This window comes from Euwallacea fornicatus, chromosome 29 (assembly GCF_040115645.1).
Source record: "Euwallacea fornicatus isolate EFF26 chromosome 29, ASM4011564v1, whole genome shotgun sequence".
Classification (NCBI taxonomy): Eukaryota; Metazoa; Arthropoda; class Insecta; order Coleoptera; family Curculionidae; genus Euwallacea; species Euwallacea fornicatus.
In genome coordinates this window covers 2,246,960-2,263,123 of record NC_089569.1, presented here as the reverse complement: position 1 = coordinate 2,263,123, position 16,164 = coordinate 2,246,960, and the positions used below count along the sequence as shown (strand labels likewise).

Below are 16,164 nucleotides of genomic sequence, written 5' to 3'. Positions count from 1 at the left end.
GAAACATTTTTCCGATATGTTGAAAACATTGCCTCATAAATAGAAGTTACTCGCAACCCGATAAAGATGGCCGAGGTATAATGGAGAATTACTTTTTGTGATTTTTAGGTTCATAACGGTCAATAACATATAGGGCGTTCCATGGAAAATAATCGAATTTCCAGGAATTACTCGGAGCTTCTTTCAAAAAACACAGAGAGCGTGCTTTTATTAAACTTCATATTACTTAAGAACTAAGAGAAATGACCATAGGAACTTATAAAATGTTTTTAAAAGTAATTAAAATAAGTTTATAAGTTTCACAAACCTCATACAAAAAAATGCTTAAACAGGTACAATTTTATAATATTTTGAACAAAGCTTTTAATGCATCATTTTCGATGCTAAAATTTTTCGTCCCTATCCAGCTACCCCTACTAACGTGTTATTTTGAAATAGAAAGGTACTCATTGTAGTATATCAAACGAATGGTAATTCAATAAAGGATATAACGGTATATTCAGAACTAAAATGGAATCTACAATTTCCTTAAACAATAGAACAAAGTCCATGTCGTAAAAAGATTAAAAGTTTTAATCTTTGTTTCCTGGATAGACGACCCATTCTCGTTTCACTGCGAAAGAAAATAGGAAAATGGCAATATGACATAAAAATTTCAAATGGTATTCAATGAGGAGAATTTCTTTTAATGCAATATATTTTGGTTTTCATAGAATTCGTTAACAGTCGAATTCAGTTGTCAGGCACCTACCAGAGTTCGAATATCAAAACAATGGATCGTGTATCTAAAAAGCAAAGAATTGGAATTTTAATCTTTTTGGGACATGGAGATCACGAAAGAACTTACTAAGAGGTGTGTCATATTGAATGAGAAATATCCAAACCAACCAATTTACAGAAATATAGGTTGCGGGAATAATGAAAAAATTCAATGAACTGGAAATATGAAAGCTACTTCAAAATGTAGAACACTTCAATCAGCAGCTGATGGCGATAAAGCACTAAATATTTTTTTAATCTATCGATGGAAATTCCACACAGTCTACGAGCAAACTTACCCATGAATTTGCTGCATTTGCCAAATCAGCAAACAATTTTTAAATCGAAAAAAATTTCATCCATACACAATGTCCTTTAGCGAATAATTGACGCTTGAAGATTTTGATCGAAGGATGGAATTTTGTGAATAGATGCGAGAAAAAGGCATTCAGGGTAATAGGTTCTCTTTTAGAATTTGATTTTCAATTGACGCAACGTTTTCCTTAAACGGATCTATTTATCGACATAAATGGTCTACAGATAATCCTCAGAGGACGCAAGCTCTATACACAACATTCACAAAAACTCGATGTATGGATAGATACAAACGGCCTTCAGTTCATCGGTCCATTTTTCTTAGAGGGGAACTCAAACAAGGCACTTATTACAAAAGGAAGCAGTTCCGCCAATCGCCGCAATTTTTCCTGGAAAAAAAAATGGGGAACAAGTACTGTTAAGGGGTTCCTTCGACAAACGAAACGACAATTTGGTTTAACAAAAAAATGGACTGTATTTAACTGCACTTATATCAAATAATGAAAGAGTTTTGGTCTAAATAGGAAGAGGGAGAATGTTTAATTGGGCGGGTTACACAATGTGATTTTAATCACATATCCGACACCGACACCGCCCCAACACGAAGAGAAGAAAAAAGAGGGAAAAATTACTTCGATTATCCCTTAGGTATTAAACCCGAGGAATTCCGATCAGGGGCGCACCACCACCAAGAGCCCTCACGGGTTGTGGTCGAGCCTGATGCCATAAATCGCGGCCATCTGGCGAATATCTATACTAGTCGCTTTTCTGGGATTATTGCAGGCCCACCGCACTGCAAATCGTGACAATAATCCCGACCGAGAAAGCTTCCTTTGACTAGTAGCATATTCCCCAGCCAAAAAGCACCCTTGGTTGTGGCCTGATGGACCATGTGGTCTGGCACCAAGATGGTATTCTTGGAACAAGTGTCGCAGTACATGGGCGTAGCTTAAGGGATAAAATACAAATAACTAACAACTAACAAAATCAACGACAACAAAAAAAACAATAACTTAAAGTCCCTTACAAGTACCCAATAATATTTGGTTCCAACAAGATTACCAGGTATACCGGTATGAGGTGAGCGTCAGGATATAAATGTCTCGATATAGGGCATTTGTTGTAAACAAACTTTTTTTTAATTTGCTTGGTTGGTATGCAAACTGACAAACATATTTAGCACAAATCAAGTCCTTGAACAAATAACAATATATTATTTCATTCTGCCAAAAATGCCGAATTTTGTACTACAAAATCATGATCTGCGGAAAACATTAATTTTTTGCTTTCATTTGAAGAAAAGCGCTGCAGAGTCGCATCGAATGCTTGTCGAGGCATATGGTGATTATGCTTTATCAGAAGCAACGTGCAAAAGATGGTTTCGACGATTCAGAAATAAAAATTTCGATGTGCAAAATGAAGAACCTGGCAGACCACCAAAAAAGTTCGAAGACGCCGAACTGCAATCAATATTGGATGAAGATGACACTTTAAGTCAAAAGCAAATGAAAGAAATGTTAAATGCTGCACAACGAACAATTTCTGATCGATTAAAAGCTATGGGAAAGATCCGAAAGTGTGGAAAATGGGTGCCGCATGAATTGAATGAAAGACAGATGGAGAACAGAAAAAACACCTGTGAAATTTAGCTTCAAAGGCACGAAAGAAAATCAGTTTTGCATCGAATTGTTACTGGAGATGAAAAATGGATTTATTTTCAAAATCCTAAACGGAAAAATCATGGATTGATTCGGGACAACCATCGACATTGACTGCAAAACCTGATTGATTCGGCAAGAAGGCAATGCTGTGTGTTTGGTGGGATCAGAAAGGTGTGGTGCACCACGAGCTTTCAAAACCTGGTGAAACCGTTCATACTGTTCGCTACCGACAACAATTTATTAATTTAAACAATGCATTGATCGAAAAACGATCAGAATGGGCCAGAAGACACGGGAAGGTAATTTTGCTCCATGACAACGCACCTGCACACAAAGCAACACCGGTTCAGGATGCCATCAAAACACTTGGCTGGGAGTTGCTACCCCATCCGCCGTATTCACCAGACTTGGCTCCTTCGGACTACCATTTGTTTTCATCGATGGGACACGCATTGGCTGAGCAGCACTTCGATTCTTACGAAGAAGTAGAAAATTGGGTGTCTAATTGGTTTGATGCCAAAGAGGCACATTTCTATTGGCGTGGTATCCATAAATTGCCAGAAAAGTGGTCAAAATGTGTAGAAAGCACTGGTCAATATTTTGAATCATTTTTTTTCTTTCCCTGTTAAAATTGGTGTTTTATTTTCACGAAATGGCGCTCATTTCATTCCGGTAGACCTGGTACTCCATGCAGTCGCTGTGAAAGAGTATTTTGTTGAGGTTTTCTATAAGAAATGGATCGGTAGAAGAAGCGCAATAAAGCGGTCTCCGTGGTCTCCAGATCTTACTCCTCTGGATTCTTTTTGTGGAGTCATTTAAAAGATTGAGGTTACAAAAGCAGACCACAAAATTTAGTTGATTTACGTAGAGGAAATCCAACAGAATTAGAATGAATAACAGAAGGAACACTTGATAATTGCCTAAAAGAGTTAGAAGAACAACTGAGTCATTGCCATATTGTTAATGGAGCCCAATTTAAACTTTCTTCTACAAATTTAAATTTTTGTTTTTGGTGCAATAGTGAGTTGCTTTCTCTTGTATTTAATAATTTAACTTTTTAAGAAAACTATAGATCCAATTTTAGTTTTCAGTGTATCGTTGCATCCTTCGTTGAATTATCTCCCATTTGATATACTATTAGGTGTATACCTATGACTCCGCGTTTTTATTTCAATTTCTATTTTCTTTGAAAAAATATTTTTTTATTTAAGGAATTTTATTTCATTTTTTGCTCCGTACTACCAGCTTTCTATTTATATATGATAATTGCTATATGACCTTTTAAAACTTTTCAATTAAGATTTAAATATGTCCAATTTTGTGCCGAACAAACATCATTTGCGGGAAGCTTTGCTCTTCCTTTTCCATCTTAAGAAAAACGCCACTGCCGCTCACCAAATGCTCGTTGAGGCTTATGGCAATGTTGCTGCATCTATAAGAACTTACCAACAATGGTTTCTGCGCTTCAAATCAGGTGATTTCGACCTCAACGACAAGGAGCATGGTAAGCCATCGAAAAAATTTGAAGACGAAGAACTGCAGGCTTTGTTGGACGAAGACGCCGCGCAAACGCAAGAACAGTTCGCATCTTCCCTTAACGTCACGCAGAAAACGCTTTCGGTTCGTCTTCACGCTATGGGAAAAGTTCAAAAGGAAGGAGAATGGATGCCTTATGAATTGACGGAAAAGAAGAAAGAGCAACGAAAAACGACGTGTGAGATGTTGCTTGAACGTTTTCAAAGAAAGTCTTTTCTACATCGTATCGTTACCGGAGAAGAAAAATGGCTTTACTTCGACTATCTAAAGAGGAAAAAATCATGGGTGACCCGGGTGAGCCGACAACCTCGACCGCAAAGCCAAATATCCACGGGAAGAAGGTATTGCTCTACATTTGGTGGGACCAGCGCAGCATACTGTATTACGAGCTTCTCCAACCTGGCGAAACAGTCAATGCCAATCGTTACGTCCAACGACTAGTGCAGTTGCGTAATCAACTCACAGTAAAGAGGCCAGAATGGGCGGATCGACACGACAAAGTCACACTGCTTCATGACAACGCAAGGCCTCATGTCGCTCAACCAGTCAAGAACACCTTGAAGGATTTCAAATGGGAAGTCTCACCGCACCCGCCATACTCGCCAGATATCGCCCCGTCGGATTATCACCTTTTCCGTTCGATGGCTCACGGTTTGGCAGAGCAGCGCTTCCAGAATCGTCAAGAAGTCCAAGAATGGCTTGATGAATGGATCGCTTCAAAACCGACGATTTTTTTTTATGATGGAATCCATAAACTGCCTAATCTCTGGGAAAATGTTGTCATTAACGATGGAAATTATTTTTAATAAACATTGTTAATAAATTTGTACAGTTTCAAGCAGTTGAAAATGCGTTAAAAAACGCGGAGTCATAGGTATACACCTTTTTTTTTTTTTTTTTATTATAGAGGAGGGAAACCTTCAAAAGGTACCCGGTCTGATGTTCGAGCGACCGGGTTATGTGGGATTCACCCCCTGAAGGGGGGTGCCTACCCACTAAAACCCTCCTCTCTTCACCCTGTGTCCCCCCCGGAACCGCCGTAAAGCATTACTTCGGGAGGGGGGGGGGGCATTCACTACCCATTCATGTTCCTTGCCTCTCTCGCTCTATTCTCCCGCTCTCTCTCCTCCTTTCCTTTCTTACTCATAATAGCTCGCAGCATGTCGGTTACTGCTCGCCAACTCTCCTCATTCTTCAACAAACACTCAGCGATGTTCTCTCTCGTAACACGCACACCCCCTAGTTTTTCTCTCGCTCTCTCTCTCTCCATTACGTGCCCTTCACATTCAAAAATTGTATGATCCGGAGTATCTTCAGATCCACAATACCAACACTCATCCGTCTCCTGTTTCCCGATCCTTTTAAGGTAGCTTCCAAACACCCCGTGTCCCGTCAGGGCCTGAGTTAGACAGTACTCTAGACCACCGAACTTCCTATTCACCCAACCTTTCACATTCTTGACGAAAACTTTTGTCCAGCCCTGGTAATCGTCCCATCTTCTCTGCCATTTTACAAACAGCAACTCTCGCGCTTCCGCCCTACTGCCCGCACCTCTTTCGTATATCGTCGTTCTCTCTTCTATTGCCAGATCCATAGGTATCTGTCCCGCAATCAGCGTTATAGCGATTGTCGGGACTGTCCATAGGTATACACCTAATATTATACAATGGGTACCGCTTCGGTTCGAAACGAAAAGACAGTAGGGACTGGATAGGGGTGAAAAATTCGAACATCGAAAATAATGCATTAATTGCTTTTTTTAAGTAAAATTATAGATGTTTAAGCATTTTGCAACAATATCAAATTAATGAACGTGTTGCAATACCGTGTACAAACATTTTATTGGTGAATTAGCTTTAACGAACCACAAGCTGAAATACTCACATCATACAGAGTCCAGCCTCCGTCCCTTCTAAGGGAACGTTCCTTGTGATAGGTGGGTACAGGTAAGTTTTTCTAGTGTCTTATCATTTTCTACACATTTGGGTGCAGAGCAATTGTTTCCAATGACCTACATAAGCCAGAACCTCGCGCTGTTGTTAACTATAAACTTTATGGCAGCTGTATTTTAAGTGACGGTGGTAAACTAACACACAGCGAGACAACGGTGAAATTATTCAGGAACTTTGATAGTTTAAACAAAATAAACACGTTCTTAAAGCTGCAGAGCTAAACTTTATGCTGTGTCCTAAAAGGTGAGTAAATTACGGTCCTGCGGGCGTTGTTGTTTCGAAATAAAAGTCCCTGACATAAGTCCACAAATGCGTTTTAGTGTATTACGGGCTTTAGAAAGTTTTTACCCGGGTCTCTCGGGCACTGTTGTCCTCTTTCCTAATGGCGTCTCATTTATAACTTATGGTAATCGAGTTTATTTTTCGAATGCGAACCTTTTATGAGGCCATTTGTCATGTGTCGCATCGCCCCGATTAAAGTCAAATGGCCAGGCACTAGGAAGAAATATACAGGTAGTTTTTATTTTGGTTATTACTGGGGCCTAACGGTGCAAATTTCAATTTAAAAACGGAAGTAATAAAAAGTTTTTGCCGCGCGAAGGAGGTTGGGAAAAATAAAAGTACAATTGCCTCTTATTGAGGTAAAGGGCCAGAACAAATCCTTTTTAAATTTGCCTCGACCCAGCTAACGGCTTTGATCCCAACGCCCCCAATAAGCGAATGTACCTCGATTCCTTGGTAATATTTTCGGCCGTACTGCAACCCAGTTTACGTCATACTGTGGAGGATACCGAAGAACTAATGGACAAACCTTATCTACTTAAATCATCCTTTGGGGTTCATTTTTGTCTCCAATGCAGTGAGGCATTAGGCACCAGTCTGTTAAGCAGGAAATTAATACATCCCAGACAAGGACGTTGACGTTTGATTAATGATGGCAACTCCCATAAATCGACTACATGTGGATGGCTTAAACTACAGTTTAATTTATGCTAATATATTGAGAATTAGTTGAAACATCTTACTTCACTATTGCACTAAATTATACTATGAACTGAATTTGATTTCGTGTATTTTAAAGGGCAAATTGAGTTTTTCCCTTAACCCAATATACAGGGTGTGCATTTGAAAACTTACCGTCCCAAACGTTGCAGAAACGAAAGTGCGTGTGAAAGTACTTATTAAGATGATCTTCCAAGTGGCGAAGGGGGACCCCTCTAACATTGTCTGCGTAGTAGTCGTGGTCCGCTACCCCCCCTTGAAAATTTTAGTGGGCGCTCCCTACCGAATTGCACCTCATGTTGGATGTAATGGAAAGTAAAAAATATCGGTGCAATAAAAAGCTCGATTAGTCAAAGCGCTTTCGAAAAATCAAGGAAAAACTGATATCGCGACTCTAAATACATGCAATAAATTTTCGAACTTCTCAGATTTTTTGGCGTTCCTTTCTGTTTAACAAGTAAATACATTAAAGTTTTCGTGAGATGGGACACATTTCATTCATCATTTTCGGACAGAAACTCATTTTGCAAAAATTTTGCCATTTAGTATTTGTCACATACGCGACAGTGTAATGTTAACATCTCATTTAACATGGTATGTTCTGTAGAAGAAAGAGCAAAAATTGTGTTAATATAGGGTGCGAATGACCAATCCTCTTGGCAAACCTCTAGGGTTTTCGGCGAGAAATATCCTCACAAAGATATTTCTCAGATCTACGTGACGCAACTTCTAGAAAAATTTACAACGACTGAGTCAGTAGTCAATTTAAAACGAAATCAAACGAGAGTATTGAATGAGGTATTGAATGATCAATTGAGACAGCCACAATCGAAGTGCTGTAAAAATCCTCATGTTTCTTGGAAAGGTTACACTTAGTGGTCTCAAAAGGTTGATGTGTGGAATGAAATATCGGCAGATTCTGTAATTGGATTATTATTCATCGTTGGTAACCTTGATGGTAAAGTGTACCTCAGTGTGTTACAAGAGTCACTTGGCCATCTTATAACAGAGACCGTGGCTACGCAAGTAGATTATAACAGCAATTATCTACTCGGCGAAAATATTATGCACTTTCAACAAGACGAGACACCGCATTATATACAGGGTTTTTCAGAATGATGATGACAAATCGATAGAGGTAAGAAATTATCGAAAAATAAATAAAGTTTACTTAATAAAAGATCGTCTTAAGACCCGTCATTTCTGATATACAGGGTATTAAAATTCTACTTTTTTTTCTTTTTTTTAGTTTATTTTAAAACAACTGGGGCTATTGAAATGAAAATTGGATAATTTTTGTTTCGTAATCCGATAAATTTGATGAACATAATTAAAATTTTGTACATAATAATTATACGTGTATTATTACATATTTCATGGGGTCATGTGAAGGGTTTAGTGTACACGAAATCAGTAATAAATGTTGAAGAATTAAGTTAAAGAATTTTCAATACTTTTGATGTGAATCGGAATACTATAGGAATTTTCCAAAGGGTACAAAAAAACTTGTAACGACGGAGTAATTTACGTATTGACCAACGCGGTCATCACTTTGAACATTTATTGTAATATTAGTGCTTATTTCATTGTAATTAGATAGCGTTAAAAGCAATTATAGAAAAACCTCAGACTTTTTTTTTTAAGCGTTTAAAGTCGATATGACAATAATTGTCATTTTTCTGGACAAACGTTCACTTTGGAGTATTTTACTAAGAGTAAATTTTTTATGCAGAATTGACAGATCTTTAATATTCTTGAACTATTTTACTGATAAATCTAAATTTAAAAATGTTTTAGATGAAAATACGTAATGAGACACGTATAACTAGCGCCCTCTATTATGTACAAAATTTTAATTATACCCATCAAATTTATTGGATTACGAAACAAAGATACACCAATTTCCATTTCAATAGTCCCAGTAATTTTAAAATAAACTAAAAAAAGAAAAAAAAGTATAATTTTAATACCCTGTATCTCAGAAATGACGGGTCTTAGGACAATCTTTTATTAAGTAAACTATATTTATTTTTCGATAATCCGTTACCTCTATCGATTTGTCACCATAATTCTGAAACGCCCTGTATATTGCCGGTTAGACGTTGGCTTGTTGGCCGATTTCCGAGTAGATGAGTTGGCAGAAATGGAGCAATCGAATGGCCTCCGAGGTCTCCAGATTTCACGCCTCTTGATTTTTTCCTTTAGGATCGAGTTAAATCAGTTGTTTATAATTCGGATCTTAAGGATATTAATGAACCGAAAAATTGTATAATCGCAGAATGTCGGGCAATTTCTAGAGACGTTGTTCAAAGGGTTAGACTGAGATTCGAAAACAGAATTCGTTTAGCTCAAAATGGAACGTGAACTTCTGGTTATTTAAATACGTCGAAATTACCAGTGTAAAAGCATTATTCTTACACCTCTGTGACGGGTAAATTGATATGTTTAAACCATCGGGAAATAATATCAAATTGGCTTTTCTTTAATTTTTTCCGTAATTTTCCGAAAACGCTGTGCCAAATCGGTTTCTTAATGCACCGATTTTGTACTTTTAATTACGTTTAATATGAGATGCACTACGGCGAGGGTGCCATTTAACATTTTTAGGTGGGGAAAGCGGGGTGGCGAGGGTGACTATTAGTTTTACGCAGATAATGTCGAAAGTGTTCCCCCTCGCAACTTGAAGGATTATCTTAATCAGTAGCTTCATACGTATTTCCGCTTTTATAATATTTGGGGTGGTAAGTTTTAAAATAAACACAATGTAGATTCATTCAACTAGAATTACCAAAGTTTAAAGCTGCTGGATCGATATTTATCCACGGTGGTGAAAGTTAGCAATTTGTTGTTACGAAACTTTCTGGCGACCATTTCACAACTAATAAATTTGAAGCCAAATATTCACTTCCTATAAAATAAAAAATTCGAATGCTGAACTTAAAGTGCATGCAGTAGAATTTTAGAAGCATTAAAAAGACGAACACGGCACTCTTCAAGGATAAATAAATCTACCACATTTTCCGTGTTATATAAGACAAAGTAAATCTTCTCTAACGACCCACTCCTTGCCTAGATATTGTGCATAATTAAGCCTTAAACACGAGACTGTTTAATTAAATATTCTCCATGAAGACGATGGCGAGAAAAATGCGGTAATAAAATATGTCAGGCCTCATATTTTCCGAAAAATGTTTCTGACAATTTACGAGGTGGAAAAATAACGCCAGTAGAGGCCATGTCCTTCAAATCCACTAGCCCTTCCGCCCATACATAAAATGTCTATTTACCTCATATGAAATGGAATTTTGAGCTCCAGTTCCACCTCCCTCTGTTGAAGATGTAAGTTCGTATTCAGCCTTACAGAGTGCAATATCTTTGATACGAGTTAAACATGAAGCACCCTTGCGCAGCCAATTAAAGCTGATCATATGAAACAACTTGAGGAATCAAATTTCACGAACGATTCCATTAGCTTTGTACGTTAAGATGATGAGATTTAATCATCTTAGGAAATTGGATGTTAGTTACTTCAAAGGATATCGATTTTCACCTTCCTGTAGTATTATCATATTATCTTGGAGACGGAGACACCTAAGTCCCGAATTTTTGGTTCAATTGCTGAATAATTACACGAAACATTCCAGGATTTTCCCTATTTCAAATTTTAGGTAAGTAAGCCCAAATGTCTGAAATGTCGAGGGTTTGAAATTACTGCTTTCTGCGTGGCGTATATTCCAGACATTTGGTTGATATAATTACACATATATTCTGGAAATTAATGATGTTTCAGAAATTGTTAATCAAGTTCCACAGAATTTAATGTGAGCGTATAGCAAGTAATGGCTAATTACTTAGTGTTATGATTTTGAGTTAAGAGAGGGCTCGTGATTTGGTGACGGGAAGTAGTGGCAAAGGGCTTTTTCATACTCCTTGAAGCTCGGAAATGCTGCGAAAACGAATTAAACGAATTTTAACGTTACGAGGATATTCCCAGAAGTATTCGACCTAACACTTAAAGAAAACACAATTTTGGAAAATATTAAATTATTTCTCCATTTAGTCTCCTTTGGGATTGACACACTTTTCCCAGCGATGTTCTGTGACTTCTATACCCTGTTTAGAGTAAGAAGTGTCGAATGTTCCACAACAGACATTAACCTCGGAATCTTCAGTATTGGCAAATTTCTCTTCTCCGATGCATTTTTGTAAATTTGAAAATAAAAATAATCTGAGGGGACTAAATCTGGCGAATAGGGTGGGTTAGGAAAAGTTCAAATCCAAGTTGATTGATTTTGGCCGTCGCGATAACGGGAGCTTGGGCTAATGCGGTGTCTTGACCAAACAAGACTTTCTTTCTCGCCAAATTCGGTCGTTTTTTCCTAATTTCCTCGCTCAAACGCTGCAATAAATTTATATGAAATTCTCCGTTTGTTGCTTTCTTTAGAGTGTTAGTCAATAAAAGTGATCCCACATGCATTCCAAAAAACTGACGTCACCCCCTTTTGCGCAGATGGAACGATTTCCACCGTCTTTGAAGCCGATTTTCCCCTCTGAATTCACTCTTTTGGCTGCCTTTTCAGATCAGGTGTGAAATAATTGACCGATGTTTCATCCATGGTTTTGAATCGACGCAAAAGCTCCTTTCAAATGAAAATATCGAATCACGTGTCAATGACCAATGTTTTCCATGGCCAAAAAATCTTTAAATGCGTTCACTAAAAACGAGTTTAAAACAGGCACAAATCTACGTGGAACTTTAGGCGTGCGCTTTTTAAAGTTTTTATAGTATAGACAAAGCTTTGACAAAAAAGTCGTCATCTATATGTCTGATCTGGCACTTCTGGGAGTATCCTCGTATCTTTTCCGTTGTGATTTAAAAATTCCTAGCCTTGGTCTGCGTTTATAAAATTAAAAGAGCTAACAGTATCCAATTAAACTCTATAAAACAATGTCAAACACACGTCTCATAACGTCGAAACCTGCTTTATCCCCTTTCGCCAATTTTGTTGGCTGGGGGATATTTGTGCAGGTACGTTAACTGTGTAAACAAACTAGGGAACGGATTAGCCGTCTAATTTAATTTAGGACCGACCCATAGTTTTCTGCCCGGGTTCCACGTCCAGGGTTGCAAATAAAATTTCCAAATTCCAATGTTGTATCAATCACTCAAATCCTTGAGAAAGACTGAGACAAAATTCACGGACACATCTCTTAATTATATTTTGAAACATTTACGCTACAATAAATATTGCTCGTGCCATTGTGAAATAATTGAAATCAATATCAACAAAGCGAAATTAAAATTCGAATGCAGCAATATGCAAACACTAACTAATAAAATAAACATATTTGCTAATTTGGTTAATTGCAACGTTCTGCTGCAGGTAGCAATGTTTGCAGAGGGATGTTTATTTTAAATTCTGCAATGTATAATGCCAGCTAGAGGCCGAAGTTCATTAGATACATCTCAGAATCAATAGCAAAATAATGTACGAACCCCTGAAGTAATAAAGTACCAGAACAAACAAGCTAGGCGTCAAACAACAGTTTGTTCAGTCACGAAACTTCCTTATGACGCCCGTTTTATGAATCCAAACAATTAAACTCTCGGTATATTAAGGTGGCCGCTCGGCAACGAGCCCCCTAGGGCGGGGATGGGGTTGAAACGGCCCCATCCCCTTTTGGTTTCAGCACTTTAATTACGAAGGTGTCACTTAATAGCCGAATAACCGCTAGCCGTTTAGTTTCAGGTCTAGAATTCCGAGTCGACCTTTAGTTTTGATGTTCTTTTTTTGCGGTGCTTCTGTTAGCAGGTTTAGTTTACTGCTACAGAACTCTAAAGGTAGTCTGTAATTGGAAGTGTGTTACCCCCTGGCCATTGCTTACTTCCTGGTTTTTAATTAAAATAGGAACTAGATAAAAAATATATTATAAAACTCCTGCACCTGATCGCTTTGTATGCAATGTATCCCGTAATTGGCGGTACCGAGGCGTATCACAGATCGTATGATGTAAAAATAATAAAATGTACCTTAATACACCTACATCGAAAAATTCATAATAACCGAGATACGGGGAGAAATGCATGGTTTAGCTATGGGCCATTAATTATGGCACACTGCGTATAATCTAAACTATTAAGCATTTCAGTTGCTTATAACTTTCTTGTCGGGGTTCGAGCACAAATGCTATTCGGACGTCGACATCCACTTCTTCTCTTATTACAAAATTTCTTTCACAATGGCTAAAAAATAAACGGAGTTGGCAATTTCAGACTCAGCCTTCACTTGCAGCGGTCCTACAAGATTTCCTGCACGCCAATCAATTATGAAGAGATTAAAAATACTTTTAAAGAGTGTAAATCTGTGCCTCGAAAGACGCTTATTACATAAAGGGGGACTCGAACACCGAAGCTATCCTCCGTGGACAAGTCATTCAAGCTGCACACAAGATAACTGATAAAATCGAAGTACATGCATTAGGCCCCTATCTTAACAAGTTGATTTTTCACATGGAAAATATCACAAACTCCTGCGGAACGGTTTCCATATTTACGCTTATCGCGTTCACTCTGCATTGGAATTGCTGCTACTAAATTATAATAAACAAGTACAGATTTGCCGGTAGTACCTCAATTAAGTTTCCAATGATCCTGCAGTTGTGTCAAACTGTTTCAGGCGGTTTCTTCCCCTTCTCAGCTAAATTAGGCTTCAGAGGGAAAATCTATTGTAACTTTCCCATCCCTTATCGCTTTGTATATTATTTAAAGTGTTTCATTCATATGGGAATAAATGTTTTGATAATTTTTTTGACAATAACAATTTTTTTTCCAGTGAAACCTGAGATAGTGCGGATAATCGGAATCGACGGGTCTCCTATGAAAAATGGCTCAATCCTAGGCCCGAAAGAAGAAGGTGATGAAGTAGACCTCGTCTGTGAAGCAGGCAGCGGTAAACCAACCCCTCGAGTAAGCTGGTACAATGGCAGTACCCAGATAAGCAAAGGTAAGTCGTTTGCGATTGGAAAAGCTCTATAAAACACCAGAAAATAAATTACATGACACAAAAGCTCTCAAGGAATTGTCGCCTAATATCGGAAACGATCGTGCCTGTGACAGTCGATGAATTATCCAGCCCAAATTCCCCAAGACATTAGTATCTCGTGTCGATATCCAGAGCTAAATATCCTTTCGGAATATCTCTCCCTTGTCTTTCGGTTTATATCCGTCGAGCTTGCGGCCGATATATATGACACCGTTGTGATTATCTCAAAATTGAACTATAAATTCCGGGTTCGATCTGAGAATTTATCGACTGCGGATGTTTTCCGTAGTGCAATATTGTTCAAGGGGCCGCTGCATGAATAAATTATACCCTTCTCTATCGATCAGGGACAGCTGTTTGACTATACAGAGCTGTATCGAAACTGAATTTCGATTCAAATGAAATTAGCTTTGAATATGCTGGATGAAGGAGAATATTAGTGTGTGAAATGTTATTCCATAAAATTAAATCTTGCACGGCAAGGCAAAGAGTGCACAAAAAAATACTTTTACCCACTCCGAGGATCCCGACACAAAACCCACTTCCTCTAATAGTATTTCCCATCCCAACTTTATATAAGCCGGTTTAATATAATGGGTTTTCCTGCAACCTCGATCTCCTAAACTAATATATGGCGGTCCTGCACGATCCCTTTCACCTTATAATAACCAGCCTCTGGATGCCTGTCACGTGTAGGGCCTTGAATGCCGAAGGCCCTGTATCTGGTGACGATGATGAGGTTCATTGCAAATTTGTCCCTTGTTATTTTAATTTCCCCAGTACAACTCATCCCATGGGTCTCTGTGTGCAGAGGCGATTAAGGCAAGGAAATAAATTGCTGCAAACGGTTTGAAGCGAAGAAAGGCCATTGGGAGTTATTTCTGGGAAAATGTTGTCGGGGGAAATTGTGCTGATATATCGCGATATTATTTGATCAAAAACCTTTATCACCTTCGTCATTTATTTTCCTGTTATCGTCAGCTTAGTGGGGAAATGATGTTTCTTTGTTGAAGCATGAGAAAAAATTGCGAGAATCTTTCCACTCATTGCCTTGAATTGTTTGTAATTTTGCGGTAGATTCTCGAAGAGAATTTTGTTATAATGCACCCAACCTTCATCTGTTCGCAAATAGCCAAATGTAATCTTAACGGGCGGTCCAAGTTTCACCGATCATACGAGTTACAGCTGAACAGAAGGGAACAATCAAAATCGACGTCAATTAATGACCCAAATTAAAATTAAAGGCAAAAGTGTGTGTTCAAATATCCGATGCTACGCCAGTTCCACTCTTCAAAAGTCCATTCAACTCTATTGTTATAATATGTTCTATGACTACGTAACTATGTTCTATGTTCTCCTTTTAATATTTTAAATTTTCTGACAGATATTTATTGTTTCCACGAAAATCACTTTCCTTTAGCTTGAAAATATTAGTTGCGTTCATATTTTTACAGAATTATGAAATTGATTTTGTTGTAAAACTCCTCACCCTCATCTGCTTAAATTTGGTTGTGATATTTCCAGCCTGGTTAGAATTTTGTATTTTTTTACGTTTTTATATTAACAAAATAGAGCTGAAGCATCGCGATATTATTTGATCAAAAATCTTTGCAGCTCTATAAATGTGTCCTCCCAACTAGCGGAGAAAAAATTGAGTTCTGCGGAGTACGAATCTTATCAGCCCTTATCATTTCTTACGACCCTAAACTTGTTGACATGTTTTAAATAATCAAGTCTTGTAATTTTCAAACAAAATTTGTTACACACGCAACAGCAATATTTTCGTTTTAATATTGCCATATTTACGCGTTATGCAATCTAGCGCATTTAATGTCGTGTTTATTTGTTTATAAAATGGAACATGTGGCCTATTTCCCAAAAGCTGTTATTCAGCTC

General features: G+C 37.9%; 1 protein-coding gene across 5 annotated transcripts in view; it reads left to right on the top strand.

Moving 5' to 3' along the window:
- Positions 1-16,164, top strand: part of nrm (neuromusculin) — a 205,846-nt gene that overhangs the window by 142,184 nt on the left and 47,498 nt on the right. For all 5 annotated transcript variants that reach the window (XR_010733525.1, XR_010733523.1, XR_010733524.1 and 2 more), the window contains exon 4: positions 14,059-14,229. Coding sequence is in view for 2 of the 5 variants with exons in the window: in XM_066297911.1 (XP_066154008.1) it covers positions 14,059-14,229 (171 nt within the window). In the remaining 3 variants the exon portion in view is untranslated. The remainder of the gene's footprint in view (positions 1-14,058; positions 14,230-16,164) is intronic.